Consider the following 16770-nt stretch of genomic DNA (forward strand, 5'->3'; position numbering starts at 1 on the left):
TCGGCCGCGAGCGGGATAGTATCGGAAAGCGGGAAGTCCGAGCGGCCACCAGCTGCGTGAGAGCGAGCAGTGTTTTCGCTGAAGCCAGCACGGTGCGTAGGGTTGTGTGCGTCGAAGCTTTCCGCATCCGCGTGCGACGCGGCGATATGCGTTTGGGGGTGAACGGGAAGGGGACGGCAGCAGGTATAGGACGCGCAATGATGGCACGAGGAAGGGCGAAGCGAGGAAGAGGGTGGTTATGGCGGGTACAGCAGTGGTCCGGGCGCCGCTGCTCGCGCCCATGGGTTCCGAGAGCGGGCGTCATTAATTAGTGGGGCAACGGGGGTTTGGCGCCACGCCCTGGCGTCGCTAGGAGGGCCCCCGGGGCATTTATTCCTCCTAATTGCGGCGGACCTCACGGCGACAAGCAAGCAGCTACAGGAGTAAGGGCTGGAGATTGCATAAAAATATAATAGTAAAAGAGGGTAGCGACCATCTCGTGCTCTGCCACGCCAAACGCAAGCATGGCCGAACATGCGTGGGCGATTCGGGGTTGGAGGCTCGCGCGAACCCAACGGCTGGACTTTGGTCGCGATGCAAGCGAAGCGAGAAGCCACGCGAGAAAGGGCAGCATGCTTATGCTTTACCTTCGAGACGAATTGCGGCTATTTGCACGCAGTACTAGTAGAAGCCTCTCAGCACTCGCCACACGGGAAAGGCACTCCGGAGTTGCAGTTTTTCAGGACTACAACCTTCTTTCCTGCTTTCCTTGCGTTGTTTTTCAATAACATTAACTCTGACCTGAGTTGCCTTGTGAAGTTTTCTGCAACAATAGCAGGCATCAATGAACCGAAGCAAATGCCAAGGACGTGCACAGAGCCACTGAACGCGAAGCTACTCAAAGCCTCTTGTTGGGGCTGCCACGGACGGCAACTCTCCATAAACGCTGCGCGGAAATGCCGTGACCGAGTGCGGCCGGCTGTGTGGCAAGGGCGTTGTGGGGCAAGCGTTGGTGTTGGGGTCGCGAGCGGAATGATAAGCGGCTCACTCGATAATCGCCCCTGTTCGCGCGTCTGCTTACTCCTCCCTCTTGACAGCTGCTGCTGGCCTTTACTTGCTCCCGTCTCCGCGCTGCACTCCGCCCCTGTTTTCTCTCTCTCTCTCTCGTGGGTTTATATTTTTCCTCACCCATACCACTAATACTGGTGACCTTTTATAAAAATGGCAGTTAGGTGTGTCCGTACACGACTAACAAGCTTCTGGGACTTATGCAAGCAGAACTAACACAACGTGACGAGAAAGCAGCGATTGTTTGATCGTTTGCGTGTTTTGGTAATTCGGAAATCAGCGAGAGCCCATTTGGTGGCTCTATTATTTTACTCGTACCGACAAAAGATTTCGAGTATACACTTTGTTTAATTTTGGTCTCGTGCATTGAGTTGACGCATGCACTACACATACGCTACGACTGCTGCCTTTAAATTGTACCTTTACAAAACATGGGGAGATCACGGACTCGCCTTGAAGCGCCGGCAGCAGCACTCGAAGCATTGATTGTTCTACATAGCTGAGGATCCGACAATAACTCGTCCGGAGAGGAAACTATAGCATATATAAGAAAACAGCTCTCGCCGAGATAACAGAGGGAAAGAAAACCACACAAAACATTAAAATATTGATAATTCGGCACCGCTACGGGTGCCTTGTTCGCAATGAAGATGTGAACAATGAAGATTGGACATCTTCATTGTGAACAAAGCACCCGTAGCGGTGCCAAAACGTCAATGTTTTTATGTTTTGTATGTTTTTATTTCCCTCTGTTATCTCGACGAGTGCTGTCTTCTTAAACATGCAATGATGGTTCTATGTCATAACAGTGCTCATATGAACTTAATCTCTCTCTCTCTCTCGATTTACGGCGGCAGCTGTTACTCAAAGAAAAGTTTTGCAGCATTGGTGCAGTCATTCAGCTTTGCATTCTGCGGTGCAAGCTGCAGCTTCCATCGTAAGACCTTAATTGTACATTTCCTGAACCGACAATTTGAATCAAATGAATCTATTGACGTGAATTTTAATTGAAATTGCGTTTGAAATATACATAAATCATCTGCAACAGTTGGCATGTAACAAAAGGGTAGAAAGGAAAGTCCGCTCTCAAGGGAGAGATTCAGGGGAGAGGAGGGAGAGGCAGCAAGGTGGCTGACGACGAAGAGGCTTAAGGGCTGCTAATGCGGACTGAGGAACTTCTAACGCAGGCAAAGGAATGCAGCCCGAGAGGATAAGGAACAACAACCTGGCATATAGTTACCGCGGAAGGTGGAGGGCCGGTCAACCAATGCCAGTCAATTTTCGCTGACTCACTCTAGCATTGACAAAGATCTCTTTGTACGTTGCGTGAAAAAATGAATGTTAGAAATGTGTACGCCCAAGTGGCTAAGCCAAAAGCAGTAACAGCATTCGCTGACTAATGAGCTAAGCCGGCTCGCTGAGCTCTAAGACAGTGCATGACTAATTAGTGGCACTTTTATTTTTGACGAGTATTTTATGTGCAGGCCCCATAACATAGCGGCGCACCACACAGAGTTGAACCTCGTTACGACGAAGTCTAAGGGGCTCCACGATTTCCACATATTCAGAAATACCGGACGTATTCCGTGAGTTCTTTCGCATATTTTTTCGCATATTGCGGAATCTTGTGAATCAATATATCCACAGATCTTGCAGGAAATAAATGTTTCACAAGCAAGCCCGCCTCGTCATCGGATAGTTACGGCGCTCGACTACTATTCCCAAGCATGCGGGATCGAATCCCGGACTCGGAGGCCGCTTTTCGATGGAGGCGAAAAGCAAGTAGCCCGCGTGCTGTGCGATGTCAGTGCACGTTAAAGAACCCCAGGTGGTCGAAATTCCCGGAGTCCTCCACTACGGTGTCTCTCATAGCCTGAGTTGCTTTGGGACGTTAAACCCCGCAAACCAAACCAATCGTCATCTGATGCACGCGCATACATCAACCGAGTATGCTAGCCTTACCAAAGAACGCTCGTTTCTCCCGCGGCTAGCATGGTTTTGAGCGGCTAGAATATGGGTCTTTAGTAATAATATAGTTGGTACAAAATAAATTCATTCAGATTTTTTTATCATCGTTATCATATGTGCTGAAATCAATTCAGACCGCTGTAAAACGGTGCGCGCTATCACGAATTGTTTTTTTTTTTTTTCTGTTTTCGTACCTGTTTCAGTAGATATTTGTGGCATGGTGAAGTGGTAACACGTTTACTTGTGCGAGCGCCTAGGAGGCAGTTGTAGATCAAACGGCAGCGTACTATTGCGCCACGGCGGCTTCCACAGCGCAGGTGATCATCCTCTCTTGAGCCGCCGTTCCTGAGCTGCGCAACAGTGCCAATGGCTGATCGCGTGAGGTGATTGTTCGTTTTGTGAAAAACAGGTGTTGATGTTCCCAAAGGACATGCTTTAGTGTGACGGATTATGAGTAGAACTTGTATGCTGACGTGCGTATAACTGAATGAATTCTGGAGAGCAGGAGTGGGTACGTGTAAGCATATGTTTTGACGTTTGATCAGCGACTTGTGCGTGAGCTGTTAGAAATCGCGGCAGTGCGTATGCTGTGTTTTTGTAGGTAGGTCTGGGGGCTATCCTTGGATCGAGAACCCAATTCTCACCCAGTACGCTTCCTCGTCCCGTAGGTAAGTTCTCGAACAGAGGTGCGGACTTGTAGATCTACTGGGAGTCCAGGGTGAGCTGGAGTACAAATTAAGGCAATCTGCATTGTGTTGCTGTGGAACCTTCCAGAAAGCAATGTGCACTTGGGGGGACAAGGTCGCAGCGAAAATGCTGACGTTTGCTTTACTATCGTTTATAATTGTGCTGCCGTCGGCCGTAGTAACAACTAGGGCGTATACCGCTTATTTTACCTTTTTTCGGGCGGTGCCTGTTATGTAGCAGCTGTTCTTAACTGCCTCGTATTCTTCTGGAATGATTATAACAATTTCTGCCTTCGAACATATATTTTTGGGCAACACGTCTATTATTAAAGTCTAGCTGTCATCCTATATACTCGATGACTCACGCAATGACAGCATTTCAATATCCCAGGAGTTTTGAGAGGGTTTTGTAACATTCCCGTAAGGAACCTATGGAGAAGAATAATGACTAATAATTCAGGAAGCTGGCTGAACAAAACAGAATTCACAACATGTGTTTCTTTCTTTCACGCCAGCTTTCCTCCTGCTTAAGGATGAGCATAGCAGCTTATTTGGCACTCATCATCATGTTTCAGAAAAACGAGCAGTAAATACGAAAAAGAATGCCACATAAATTTTTTTTGTGATTTAGGACCGCGTTTGAAATCCCCGACTAAGTTACTGGGTAGCTCATAGCTGCCATTTGTTTTTTAATTCTGCCTTGTATATGGTGCACTGACGCATGTACAGTTCACAGCGAGACATAACTTCGTGAGATCATATGTGGGCAAAATGTACCTAGCACAAAGCTATCCAAATGTAGAAATGTAAAATGTAATAGTCTGGCATTGAGGTAGATGCTTTAAACTACTACAAGTATGAAAGAAACAAATATAAAGCGATTTCTTTATTTTTATTTATAAATACCGCGATCCAGTACAGATCAGATTTGAAAGGAAAATACAAGCATTGTTGAATGTCTGTTAACAATGGGCCACTTTTCGTGGCGCGCGCCAATAGTTACCAGTCAACCTTATTAGACAACCGCTTCGTGCACCGCACCTCGAGCGTGGCCTGCATTTTTATAACTTCAGTTCTGAAGCTGTTAGATACAGGAAGAGATATTGTCGTCTTCTTTTGCTCATCTGTTTGACCAGTACCCGAAGTTACTTTAAAATACATCAATACACAGAAGAAAAACTCTCTTAAACAGTAAAGACATGTATGGGAGATGAAGCTGTTAGCAGGTGCAAGGAATATCCATTTCATTTTAGTCCGCTCGTAAGCGGTGTCTGCATGAGTATAAACAATCTCGGTTAAGCCTGGAATGTATTGAGTCGCTTCTGTAGCTTACACACGGTACCTGTTGCGACAAATCACATGGCGTCACTTGAAGAAAGGAGTGCTAAGTGTAGTTGAAAAATCGCTTTTCCTATAAGGTCCTGACTGCAGGTTTTTTTTTTTATAATAAGTCCTTAAATGTGCCAAAATTTATTATTTTTTACATTGCATTCTTTAATATAAATGAGTAAAAGAAGTAAAACTGAACCCATTAAATTAGCAAGAAATCGCGATGTGTGCTAACGTAGACGTTACAGAAATTTTAAAAATAACTTGTGCGAGATAGAATATTCATATCAGTGTAACAACGGCATGTTATTTGTAAAAACCTGGCTTTATAAAGACCCTGATCCCACTGGATAAGAGAAGCTGGATAGACCGGCATTGAAAAAGGTATTCCCGAGACACTTTATTGCGGCTCTGAAGTTGGAATATCAGCTTCAGTACTCACGACACCAATTCCTTTGATAACCTATTCCCAGTACTAGAATCGACCATATCGATTTCTTTGTCTATAAGAGTAGCCGAGTGATATCTCAGACGCCTCTAAGAGGTGCGACACTCACGTCTACAAAGGTGCCCAGCAGCTCGTAGGACTGCCCCGGCGGCACGTCGCTGGGCAGGTACCGGTAGAACTCGACGTTGTTCTTGTACCACTTGACCGAGTAGAGCTCGGCGTTCTCCAGGTCGTACTCGCAGCGCAGCTGCACGGGTTCGCCACTGCGCACCGCACCTGGCACGTGCAGGTCAACCAGCCGCAGGCACACACCGCCTGCGTTAGTAAGAAGAGAAAATAAGAGACACCGAAGGTTAAGGACGAAAGCTGCCATCCCGGGCTGTTCGTGAAAGCACGGTTTGTTGGGGACGTGTATGCGTTCTGGCCACGATCTCTTGCGCAGACATGAAATAACGAATGTAGCGTTCATTTGGCGGGTGATCTGTACTGAGGAGAATTTTATGTGCGACACAAACTTCAATGCTGGGCTGTCGTTCGAAATATTTGTAATTGAGCTTATTTTCACTAAATTTAGCACACACAGAAGAGACATACGAGGGATAACGAACAGGCGTCTGTCCGTAATCTGCGATCTTGGCGCCTGTCCGTTGTCCCTCGTCTCTCTTTTTTGTGTGTGCTAATTTTTGCGCCAGGGTCTTTTCACAATTTTTAAAATATATTATTCCAACCAGGCTAGTAACACGCTTTATTGAGTTTATTTCTATTAAATCTGCTTGTTGCAAGAAGCGTCAGTGTAGTTTGAAGTGCTTTATCCTATCTGTCGGTTTGTTTTCGTGCTCTCTCTTACGATAGTTAATTAATTAATTAATTCATTCATTCATCCATTCATTCATTATTCATTCATTCATTCATTCATTCATTCATTCATTCATTCATTCATTCATTCATTCATTCATTCATTCATTCATTCATTCATTCATTCATTCATTCATTCATTCATTTGGACAATCTTGATAAGTATAAAACCTTCCATTCTTCCTGCTTGAAAAGAAAAACGAAACCTACGGTGCGGCAATTACTTTCAGCAATTACCTTAAAGCTTGACAAGTGTTGAGTAAAAAACGTTTTGCAAAGAGCGGTCAGGTTGAAAATGTATGGGAATGGAAGGTGGAGACTATTAATGTCTCCATTATCTTGATTTTGAGGAAAGGTGACGTAAGGGGTAACAAGCCAAGACGAACAATGCTGTCGCGACAGCAAGGAAAACATTCAAAATCAAATCGAACCAAATCAAGTGGAGTACAGGACTGCCCTAGGCGCGAGATGAAGGGTCATCGCTCTTACTTCCGAATGTTTCCGAAGAGAACGGCTTCATGGTTTCAGCGTCTCGCCGACTCTGAGTTGAGCTACCTTTGATGTACGATTCGCTAGTTCTTGTCATTCGGTAGCAGTCTGCGTACTGTTTGCGTTGAATCTAGGTCAGCAAACGTTCGATGAAAACGTCCCGAAGGGCGACACTTCAGGAAACAAGGATCTCATTAGGTAACTAAACGGGTTTAAAATAAGGAGAAGAAAACAGCAGGAAACTTGTAAATTCTATGTGATCTCCTCTGTGGGTGCTCGCGTACACAGTGCACTTTGTGGATGATCACACTGAATATGTTTATTTCGGCACCTACAACTTCTGAGCAACTCATCTGGAACCCTAGTGCATAAATGAATATTTAGTACAAGTAGCAGAATGTCACAGCCACCGAGCTCATTTGCTCCCTCCATGATAGCGAATCTCGGAATCGGTTCACCTGTCCGGAGCTATCAAAATATTAGTTGGCTCAAAACGTTTCGTTCGGTAGCGCATCGCACACTGTTTGTCGTTGGTTTACTCTACCCTGCTGCTAAGTTAGATGTCATACGTATGTTAAGTGAAGATAGCAAATGGTAGTAATCGAACAATGTACCGGCTTTAAAATGTTTCGGCTCGCTGCTGAGTTTCGTTCACCTGTCGCCAGGCGTGCCTTGCCTCAGATCGAGCGTTCTTGCATCGAACTTTGCAGCGAGTGGCTTTAAAGACAGAAGGGATCGTAGCCGAAAACAAAAGATACCGAACGAAGCAGAAGTTGACACGAGCAACGTCACGCTTCAAGATCCTCAAGACTCGAGAAACGAAAAAGAAATAGTAGCAAAAAAGGCGAAAACAGCCCTCACGAGCTAAGCCACAAGACCATCAGTTCAGAGCTGCCCTGATGTATTTTTTTCTCCCTCACGAGGAACAAAAAAGGCCACTATAGCAATTCTTACGAAAAATTTCGCCGTTGACAAAAGCCTAGAATGTAAAAAATGAATGCACCAAGGACTAACGCAATTTCGCCGAGTGGGAAAAAACTAACGACAGCCACAGCATTAGCTTTCAGTCATTTTTCTTGCTCTTCCTCTTTCTGCACAGCACTCAGTAAAAAGAAAAAGTAAAATATGTGTAAAATAGTGACAAAAAATTGACTGCGTTCACAACAATGTTCAACCGTTCATTTTGATTTCCATTTCGCTGATTTGTTTCGTTATTCGATCCTATGTTTCTCACACCGGACTCTCCTCAGCCAAAAAAAAGGGAGGTGGAGAGGGGGGAGGCTTTTGCTCATCCTAGCATTGTTGAGCTGCGATGAACGGCGATGGTTAAAGTTTGACAATGTGGCGGCCGGCGCGGGACGCGAAATTCGGCCCGAATAATAGAGGGGAGCTACCGCCGCCCCGCCGCCAGCTCGTGCGGCTCAGGGTCCTTCGGCGGCGGCGGCGAAGCGGTGCCTAATATATTGATACAATAAAGAAGCTAGTCGTCGCAATTTTTCTCTCGTTCCTAATCGCTTTAAGGGTAATTGGCTAGCTCGAATCGAGGCTTATCGAGATCAAAACTGGTGCCTCGTCTCCTCTCTTTCTTTGCACTAGCTGCTTCGTTCTCTGTGTATCCCTCGTTTCGGTTCTCTAGGCTTGACGGCACCCTTTCTTTCTGAAGGCTCGCCTCAAATCAATTTACTTTTACGAGTGTAAGCAACTGTCGTAAATTTATTCTAAAAGGCTCGCCTTGCTTCTTGGAAATCTCTCTTCTTTTGTGTCGAAAAAGCTACAGTGCTCATTGCGGTGGTTAGTGCACTAATAAATGATTCTCACGCCAAGTAGACTTTCCTGTCATTTATTTCCTTTATATTCATTGAATTGTGAGCACTTCTGGCGAAAATATGAATATAATTTTTATAAAAAAAAAAAAAGCCCTTGTGGCGTCCTCTGCAAAATCAAAGCTAAATCTCATCACTGGTATTCTCTATCCAAACCTTACAGTTACCTCGTTTTCTACTCATAAACCTCATTTTCGAAGCGCCGTAATATAAAGTGGTACCTGTTTTGAGCTTCCCGTCCCACAGTACTATATATGAACTGCTCAAGGCAGAAGATATTTGAATTTATAGGTGGATACTCATTTAATTATTCTGGAAAAGCTAAGTGACGCACGGGCCCTTTCACAAAACTGCCTTCAGCGACATGAAGTTTCTTTTCTTACTACTACGAGGGATTGAATTAAAATGAACAGAATGTTTACTGGTCATATACTTTCCAATAATTAGAACATGGTATTGGTGAGTTCAACAAGTCTGACTTATTTAGGAAACAGCTCTCCGTGATGTTGACAACTTGTATATAAAAAATCCTAAGAGAAGAAATTGATCCCCCCAAACGTAGGCATACGGCTACAATGGAAAGCTGTACATCATTTACAGAAACCTTGCAAGTGAAGAATAATTAATCTTATTTCAGCAGTTGCCTGAATTCGTATCATCGATGTTTTTTTTTTTAGATTTATTTGAAGAGAATCGCTAGATTAATAAATTTGTCTGTTTTCCTTTGTGCCACTGAAAAGATAGGCACGCTATGCAAGTTTAACAAACGCGAACCTCCCATGCTGATCGAATGCAAAAAAAAAAAAAAAGACATATAAATGTGTTTTTCGAATGTAAATAAGGTTTAGGTCCACTATCTTGTGGACAACAGTATGTAGGCCAAACAGGTTGCTGCTGAGTGATCGCTTTTCTTTCGTTTACTATAAGGTCAGTGATTGCTACCGTGAGCACAGCTGCAATGTGAAACAATTATGAATTAAAAAGATGAACAAACTGTCAGGCAAGGCAATACGTGTAAATAATGCGTCGCTACTCAATAAGTGGTCCCAGTTGGAAAAATCAAATATAGGTGCACACGTGAAGCCATAGAGGTTGATAAGATAACCAGGCTCAGAACGGCTAGCGTGAAGACTCCTTTATTCATTATATCAAAACATTACTTGATTGTCTTTGTTGCGCATGACTGCGCGCATATCGGCTCATTGAATTCGGATTCTACATCTTGATAACAAGTGTTTAGGAAGCTCCCAGAAGTTGAAAATGAACTTAAGTTGTAAGTTTGCGGCTGTCGTCTCGTGCACGTTTTCTACTTGGTCAGTGCACCCTTACTTTGTGGTGCATGGCCAACTAGAGATAGAGAAAAACATTTATGAAAAGCAGGAGTGGAATATTCGCCCTCGGATGGGCAGCCTCCTCTGTCCAGGAAGCCGCGGACCCCAGTCATATCTCTATTTCGGTCGACGAGACTACGCTGGTCAGCTAGGCTGGAGCTGGACAGCTGGGTTTCCCACTGTTCTTCCTTTAGGTCCCTGGTGGCTAGGGTACCCTGCGGTCTCTTGCATCCCCACGCTATATGTTGTACGGTGTTTGGAATGTTACAGAATGCGCATTCATATTCCTAGGTGAGGGGTGGGGGCGATACCCTATGTAGAGTACGTGACTGCTGCTTTGTATTTTTCAGAAGGTGATGCTTCTCTGATTAGTGCTGTTCAAAACTTCGATATCTAATGCTGTCACGACAGGGATGCGTGATAAAAATGTGCGTGACTTTCACAATAAACTTGTTGGTGGCTAGCGCTGCGTGTGTTCTCGTTTTCAGTCTCTTGTCTTTTCGCGTTGCAGCTACGGATTGCGGGTTTTCCTTTTCAGTCTGCCCCCTGGCACCCATGGCAGATGGCAGGTGGCTCTTTTATATACTGACCCTGACAGGTAGAAAGTCACGTCGTGACAAAAGCCTGCACTTTTATTACTGATGGGGTTTGAGTGTTCACACAGTGCTAGAGGTGCCGCCATCTCCATCAAGGACAGCGCTGCATCGCTATTCACCTGAAGTCGGTAGCGACCCGTTCCTTTCTACAAGTGTGGAATGAGCTTGGAAATGCTTCAATTCTCTAATTCTGAAGCCAATTTCCTCAGTGTTAAACCCTCTTTTTTATTCCGGTGAAATGTCAGCTCTACCAGAATGGAGACGAAGAAAATATTTTCGCTGAGAATAGCCCCGATTGGAGGGTGTTGTTCTCAGTGTCACTTTAAAACATACACATGCTATTACGCACAGTCAGCGTCTAATCAGAGAAAACTAGCCGGCCGCAACGGGAACAACGAAACGAGGAAACTGTAGTTGAGAGAATAAAAGATACTCGGGTCGTTGGGGTCATATATGTCGCGATGGCCACGTGGTGAAGGCGTTATGACATCTATCTTGCATTTGCTTTTTAGCAGCTGCTTTTTTCGCGTCATTTATTCTGTTCGCGCACAGCACATCCAGCGCATAAATAAAAAGAAAGTTTTGATCCCAAAGAACAATGGTAGGCTTCTGTGTGCTGATATCGAGTTCAGCTAATGTTCTCCCGTCCAAAGAAGGTAGAAGAAGCGAAGAAAAACAACAACTTCGAAATGCGTGTTAAGCACCAAATCTCCTCAGGTCACAGGGTTAATCGACTGGATGTCACATATAACCCTTTCTGGTCCCGAAGTGCTGCTAGACATCAAGGTAGAGCTTCGACCGCGCTCATTACCCAGCGGCGGTGGGACCTGCAGCATGTTCACGCGCACCGGTTCTTTCCCTGGTCTGTGGTAATTGTCTTCCTAATTTCCTGCTTAGCTTCTTCCATTTCCTTTGAGAACTGCTCGCTGCTCCCGATTTTTCCTATTGATAAGCTTATTTTTGTTTTGTATTTAATTTCAGCCTGTGTGGCAACCGTTGCCGCATTAAAATGTAACTAGGGATAATTTTAAAACGTCCTCGCGCAGTGGTTCAAAACAAACAATCTTACTCATTGCTTCGTTAAGTACGGCATGAGATTTATTCGGTACCTACGTTACCGTTACGGAGAAGCGCAGTTTTCTCACGCTAAAAACGCAAGAAAGAAATGGACATTCACACTTTGCTTCTTTAAAGGTGGTACGCCTTGGTTCTATTTCCTGCTTCCACTTGAAACTCGGTGTTAATGAAAAGGGGCTTCCGAGCATTTACTAGGAAAAAAGCAATGTTTGCTTTTATTAGATCTCAAAAATGTAATGTAAAAGGTTCTAGTAGAATCCAAGCAAGATCTGCGCCCACAGTAGTTTCTAAAATTAGGCAAAACGAGCGAGAACACGACTGTTGCGTTAAAGAGGGGGCACAAAGCAATTTTGTATTCTTAATAAATCTTCTGTAATACACCCTATTGTCGACGCGACAAAAGCGAAGACCTACTTAGTAACTTTGGTTTCTTATTTCCGTAATACCTTATAATTGGAGCGAAGTTTTGGAACGAGTTTCAAGCTTTCATTTTTATTTTGTATCTGAAACGTCTGCTGTAGACAGTCTTGACTGACAGCCGACATGGAGTTCCGCACGTCTCTTTTTTTTTTCTTCGTAATGATACCATTATTATGGATAAATGAAGGTAGTGCAAGAGCGCAAGTAAGTACAAGTTTTCCCTTAAGGCGAAAGCCTGTCTAGGCTCATGGAACAAAATTCCGAGCGCGAGATGTGCGCGGGATCTGTGCACAATGTGTGCGCTGATGTGTCACATGTCAATTATACGTTATCAGAAAATTAAAAATCCAGTCGAAGTGGGAATCAAACCTCCATCCCTCGAATCCCCAGCCGAGTGCTTTAACCAACTGCGCCACATCCGGGATTTTTTTTTTCAGCATGTTATTTAATACACGAGCTTATATGCAGAAAAGAGCTATATACATTATTTACAAAATAATCAGCCTGTAGACGAACAAGCTCAATTGAAATATACAACACCACACAAATAAAACACGTCTTAATTCTACAAAAACGTTGACAAAGAAAAGCAACACATCAATAATGAAAGCCAGTTCGGTTGATAGTCACTATTTTCGTGTCTTTTAGCTGGTGCACCATTTGATCGAAATGAGTACTGAAGGAAACGAGAGGCTCATCATTCCGGTCCAATATGCGCGTTTTACACAGGCTGTGCAGTCCAAGGAGGAGAATTATGTCAAATGATTCATGCTCATGTTGAGTGGCCATTAGCTAACGTACACTGTGAGAATTCAAAATAAAGTTTCTCTCCAGGATTCTTTGTAGAACGTCCCAAATAATAGCGCATCTTTGCAGGCAATAAAAGAGTGTTCAATGTTCGATGGCTTCAGTTGTATCACAGATTCGACAGTTAACAGAAGAAACAAAATTATTTTTCTTTATGAAGCCGCACTTTAACAGGTAGATCTTCGGCATGAAGTTTAAAGAAAATCGTTTTAGTACAAGGCCAGATCAAAATTTTACGTTCTCTTCTGAACACATCACGCCCCATATAATTAAAGTAGAGAGAACGATAGAATGGAGGCGGGAACAGCATGTGATATCAGTTCTTTGTATAAAGGTTTCCATGAAACAGAGAATAAGTACTCATAAGAAAAGAAAACTGCCAGAAAACGCACTGAATCGTAAACTTCTTTTATAAAACCAAATAATATTTACCGATCGGTAAAATTGGAAGGCAGCACTAAGTTGGGAAAAATGTGCACAAAGTTATGATAATTGAATGCGAGCTATTATGGAAAAAGAAAAACCGAGCAACTAACTTTCTGTCATAGAGTTTTTGTTCTATTGATGGTGTGCGCGTTATGGAGGTATTGCGATATCGGAAGATGTACGCAAGGTTGCGTGCTCGGTGCACTGTTCGATGCTTTTTTCTTTCTGGTGCCGTCATTCACGTCATTTTTTGGTGATAATGCGGCTAATTTTGTTGTATAAAAATTACTCAGCAGATTCTACGTTATATTATATATATTGACATAACTACTGACTGCTTCGCAGCATTTTTCTTAATTATCTGTTTGCCTTGCTATGCACTTGACGGAATCGAACTACGCTACTCGGCTGTCTCCTGTCTAATCAAGCGTTAAGCTTCGCTTTATTTTTTAAGGAGTTAATAAAATTGTGAATCAATGCTGGTCGTTTAAGTTTATGGACAAGAGCTTTTCTTTTTTTCCTCTTTGGTATGTGAAGTGGAACTACCAGAAAGCGCACTGAATCGTAAACTTCTTTAATAAAACCAAATAATAAAGGCCGATCGGTAAAATTGGAAGGCACCACTAAGTTGGGAAGAACGTTCACAAAGTTTTGATAATTGGATGCGAGCTATTACGGAATAAGAAGAACCGAGCAACTAACGTTTTGTCATAGAGATGTGTAAAACCTAGTCCGCCAGCAGAAACAGGCCCGGATAGGCTATCACGCCGCGTCGGCTCAAAACAGGAGGACCACATGAACGTCGCAAACGTTCGGTGAAAGCTTTGAACGTAGTGCCTCGAGTAATGGAGTACCTGCAAAGCATAACAAATTTTTGTTGCCAGAAACATGTTGCGGGCCTTGGCTCGACCAAAAATGGAGGGGCGGTGCGGAACCAAAGTCTGAGATAGCTTTGAAGGGCTGGGTCCCTCTCACTTCAGTAACATCCACTAAAATTGAATGCATAAGAGGGAACTCCAAGGTATTTGAGGAGGACACGAGACCATTACATTCCAGCATAATGAGTCGGCATTGATTCCCATGAACTGAACCACAGACCTGAACACTTAGAGCTATTCATTTCACCGCCAGAAACAATGCCAAATTGCTCAATTGGGGTTATAGTTTTATCGATACTGGGTTTATAAATGCAGAAAAACGCCAAATTATTGGCGTACGCAAGCTTTTGACTTCATTACTAAAGAGAGCATAACCACGGATATGGTTGTTTCGCAGTACACTCAAACAAAGTGGCTCTTTGTGTAGAGCAAAGGGTAACGGTAACCTACGACAGCTTTGCTTCACGGATGATCGAATTGGCACAGGCTTTAAGAGGTGACCGTTAACAATCAAGCGAGTGGAACAGTTGTCATGACAAAGTTGCATCCCTTTAAGTGTGGTTGATCAAACATTGGGACGCTCAAGAAGAGAAAATAGAAACGAATGCCGGACACGATCAAATACCTTCGCAAGGTCAGTCTCGATTAAAGCAATCTGCTCATAAGAGCCAGAGCAAGATTCGAGATTGGTACGTGCAATATGTATGTTACTTTGCTATAAGAGCTGTGAAGTTATAGCTACGAGATCCGAATTAGGAGTAGCAGGAGCATTACTGAACAATACCGTGTAATAGCTCCCAAACACAGAGATCACATCACACGTTTTGGTTACATGGGTGCCATTGGACATCGGTTCCGGTATCAGCTTGGCAGTAGTGAGACGGTGTTCGTCAAGCAGAGCTTACCAAGATACTTTGTTGGGCGAGTTGGTACTTATTCATTATTAATGAATCAGTACCCTTGTCTTCGTGTTCGCGCTGTTTATATTAATAATGAACAAGCAGAGCTTGTCGCGTAGGATTTTCGCAGTGCAAAGCGCGACTCATAACAGAATCGAACTCAGGAACCCCTGTATCTGTACGTGCGCACATTATAATTCTTCTTGTCAACCGTGAGGTTAATATTAGCAATCACAATGACACTGCAGTTAGTGACAATGACAATGATGACATTAGCAATGATTATGACGGTGCATTTAGCTGATAATGATAATGAGAACAGACGTGATGCACCGTGTGCAGCAGCAACGCTCTGGCATTCGCATTCCTGCAGTGTAGATTCAACACTCGTCTCGGAATTTTTTATATACAACCACTGTACGAAATGGTTAACAAAATGCTATTAGATATCTCGAATAGTTATCAGTTATCTTTCATAATTTTGCGCTTGTGCTATGTATAAATATTTCATGCCCCACAAAGGGTTAAACCATAAATAGAAAGACGACCTGTGTCTAGAAGAGGAATTAAACGCATAAAATTTTGGCGGTGCAATATGAACACATCAGAACCAGCGGCAGACGGTAAATCAAGGCACTAAGACGATTTCGGTAATCTCGGGTGCCCCTTAAATAGCGGCATTGTGTCGAAACGTTCAAATTTCTCTGTGAGTCCGTCTCTGTCTTATCACCTTGTTTTTTCCCCCTCTTGCTTTGGTCTCACTCGTGTCGAATAAAGGCGTGTGTAACGCTTGGAGTCTGCATGGATCCTGCTACCAACGTATGAAACCAAACAAGTGAGCCTCACGAAATGCGACATTTTCATGGCCGTAGTGGATAGTCCAGATTCCGCTGTCCCGTTTAAGGAAAGGATTTTGACGAGACGCTTTGGAGTGGCTGAGGCCAACATATCTCACCAGCGCAACAAAAAAAAAAAAAAAAAAAAAAAAAGGAAGAAATCTATATATAGGGGTCAGGGGAAGCACATCGGCATTTGCAGATAGAGAGAAAAAGAGAGAGGGATAGAGAAACCGAGATGACGCGGAGAGGAACAATAACAGTGGGTCCTTCTTTTCGTCTTCGTCTCCGCTCCAGAGAAAATAAGCCCCAGTGCGCTGCAGCGCTAACAAGTGAAGGGTGCCGAGCGATCGGCGCCCCAGCCGCTGCCCAGAGAGAGATCCCGGCTCTGTTCACCTTGCCCTTATCTGCTTTTAACAGGGTGGCGGATGGCGTTCGTTACGTCCCTGCGACTGATCGGGTGGCCTGTTGTAACCCCTTTCTTTCTGTGTGTCTGCGCCATTCCTAGCCATCCCCACCCACTGCCACTTCCCTACCCTCACTAGCCGAAAGCCCATCGCTGTATCCTTCTGCCGAATTGTTGTCATTTGTCCTTCTTTCGCCCTCATTGGTCCAGGAAACAGCCAGCTCGGAGAAAGTGAGCGCATGTTGAGGGAGAGGATGACGCAGCTCTTAAAGGCGGTTTACGGGAGCGTTTTACCTAGTGCTATTTATTTTTATTCAGCGTATTTTTATTTCCTTCACAGTAACATCACAGCGTAGGGCCGTACGTGCGAGGAGTTACGCACCGAGCAAAGCAAAGCAAGAAACACATAGACAGAGAAAGTATAAAGATGAGCACAAGAGGATCATTTG

The 16770-nt window shown here is 44.0% G+C and overlaps 1 protein-coding gene across 1 annotated transcript in view; it reads right to left on the reverse strand.

Annotated features, from left to right (window-relative positions):
• Positions 1-5851, reverse strand: part of LOC146197940 (uncharacterized) — a 93799-nt gene extending 87948 nt beyond the window's left edge. Inside the window, exon 1 of the mRNA XM_084591826.1 lies at positions 5588-5851. Within this exon, the coding sequence (XP_084447952.1) occupies positions 5588-5851 (264 nt within the window). The remainder of the gene's footprint in view (positions 1-5587) is intronic.
• Between the last annotated feature and the right edge of the window lie 10919 nt (positions 5852-16770).

Source organism: Amblyomma maculatum, chromosome 2 (genome assembly GCF_055883805.1).
Source record: "Amblyomma maculatum isolate TAMU_Amacu chromosome 2, ASM5588380v1, whole genome shotgun sequence".
Lineage (NCBI taxonomy): Eukaryota > Metazoa > Arthropoda > Arachnida > Ixodida > Ixodidae > Amblyomma > Amblyomma maculatum.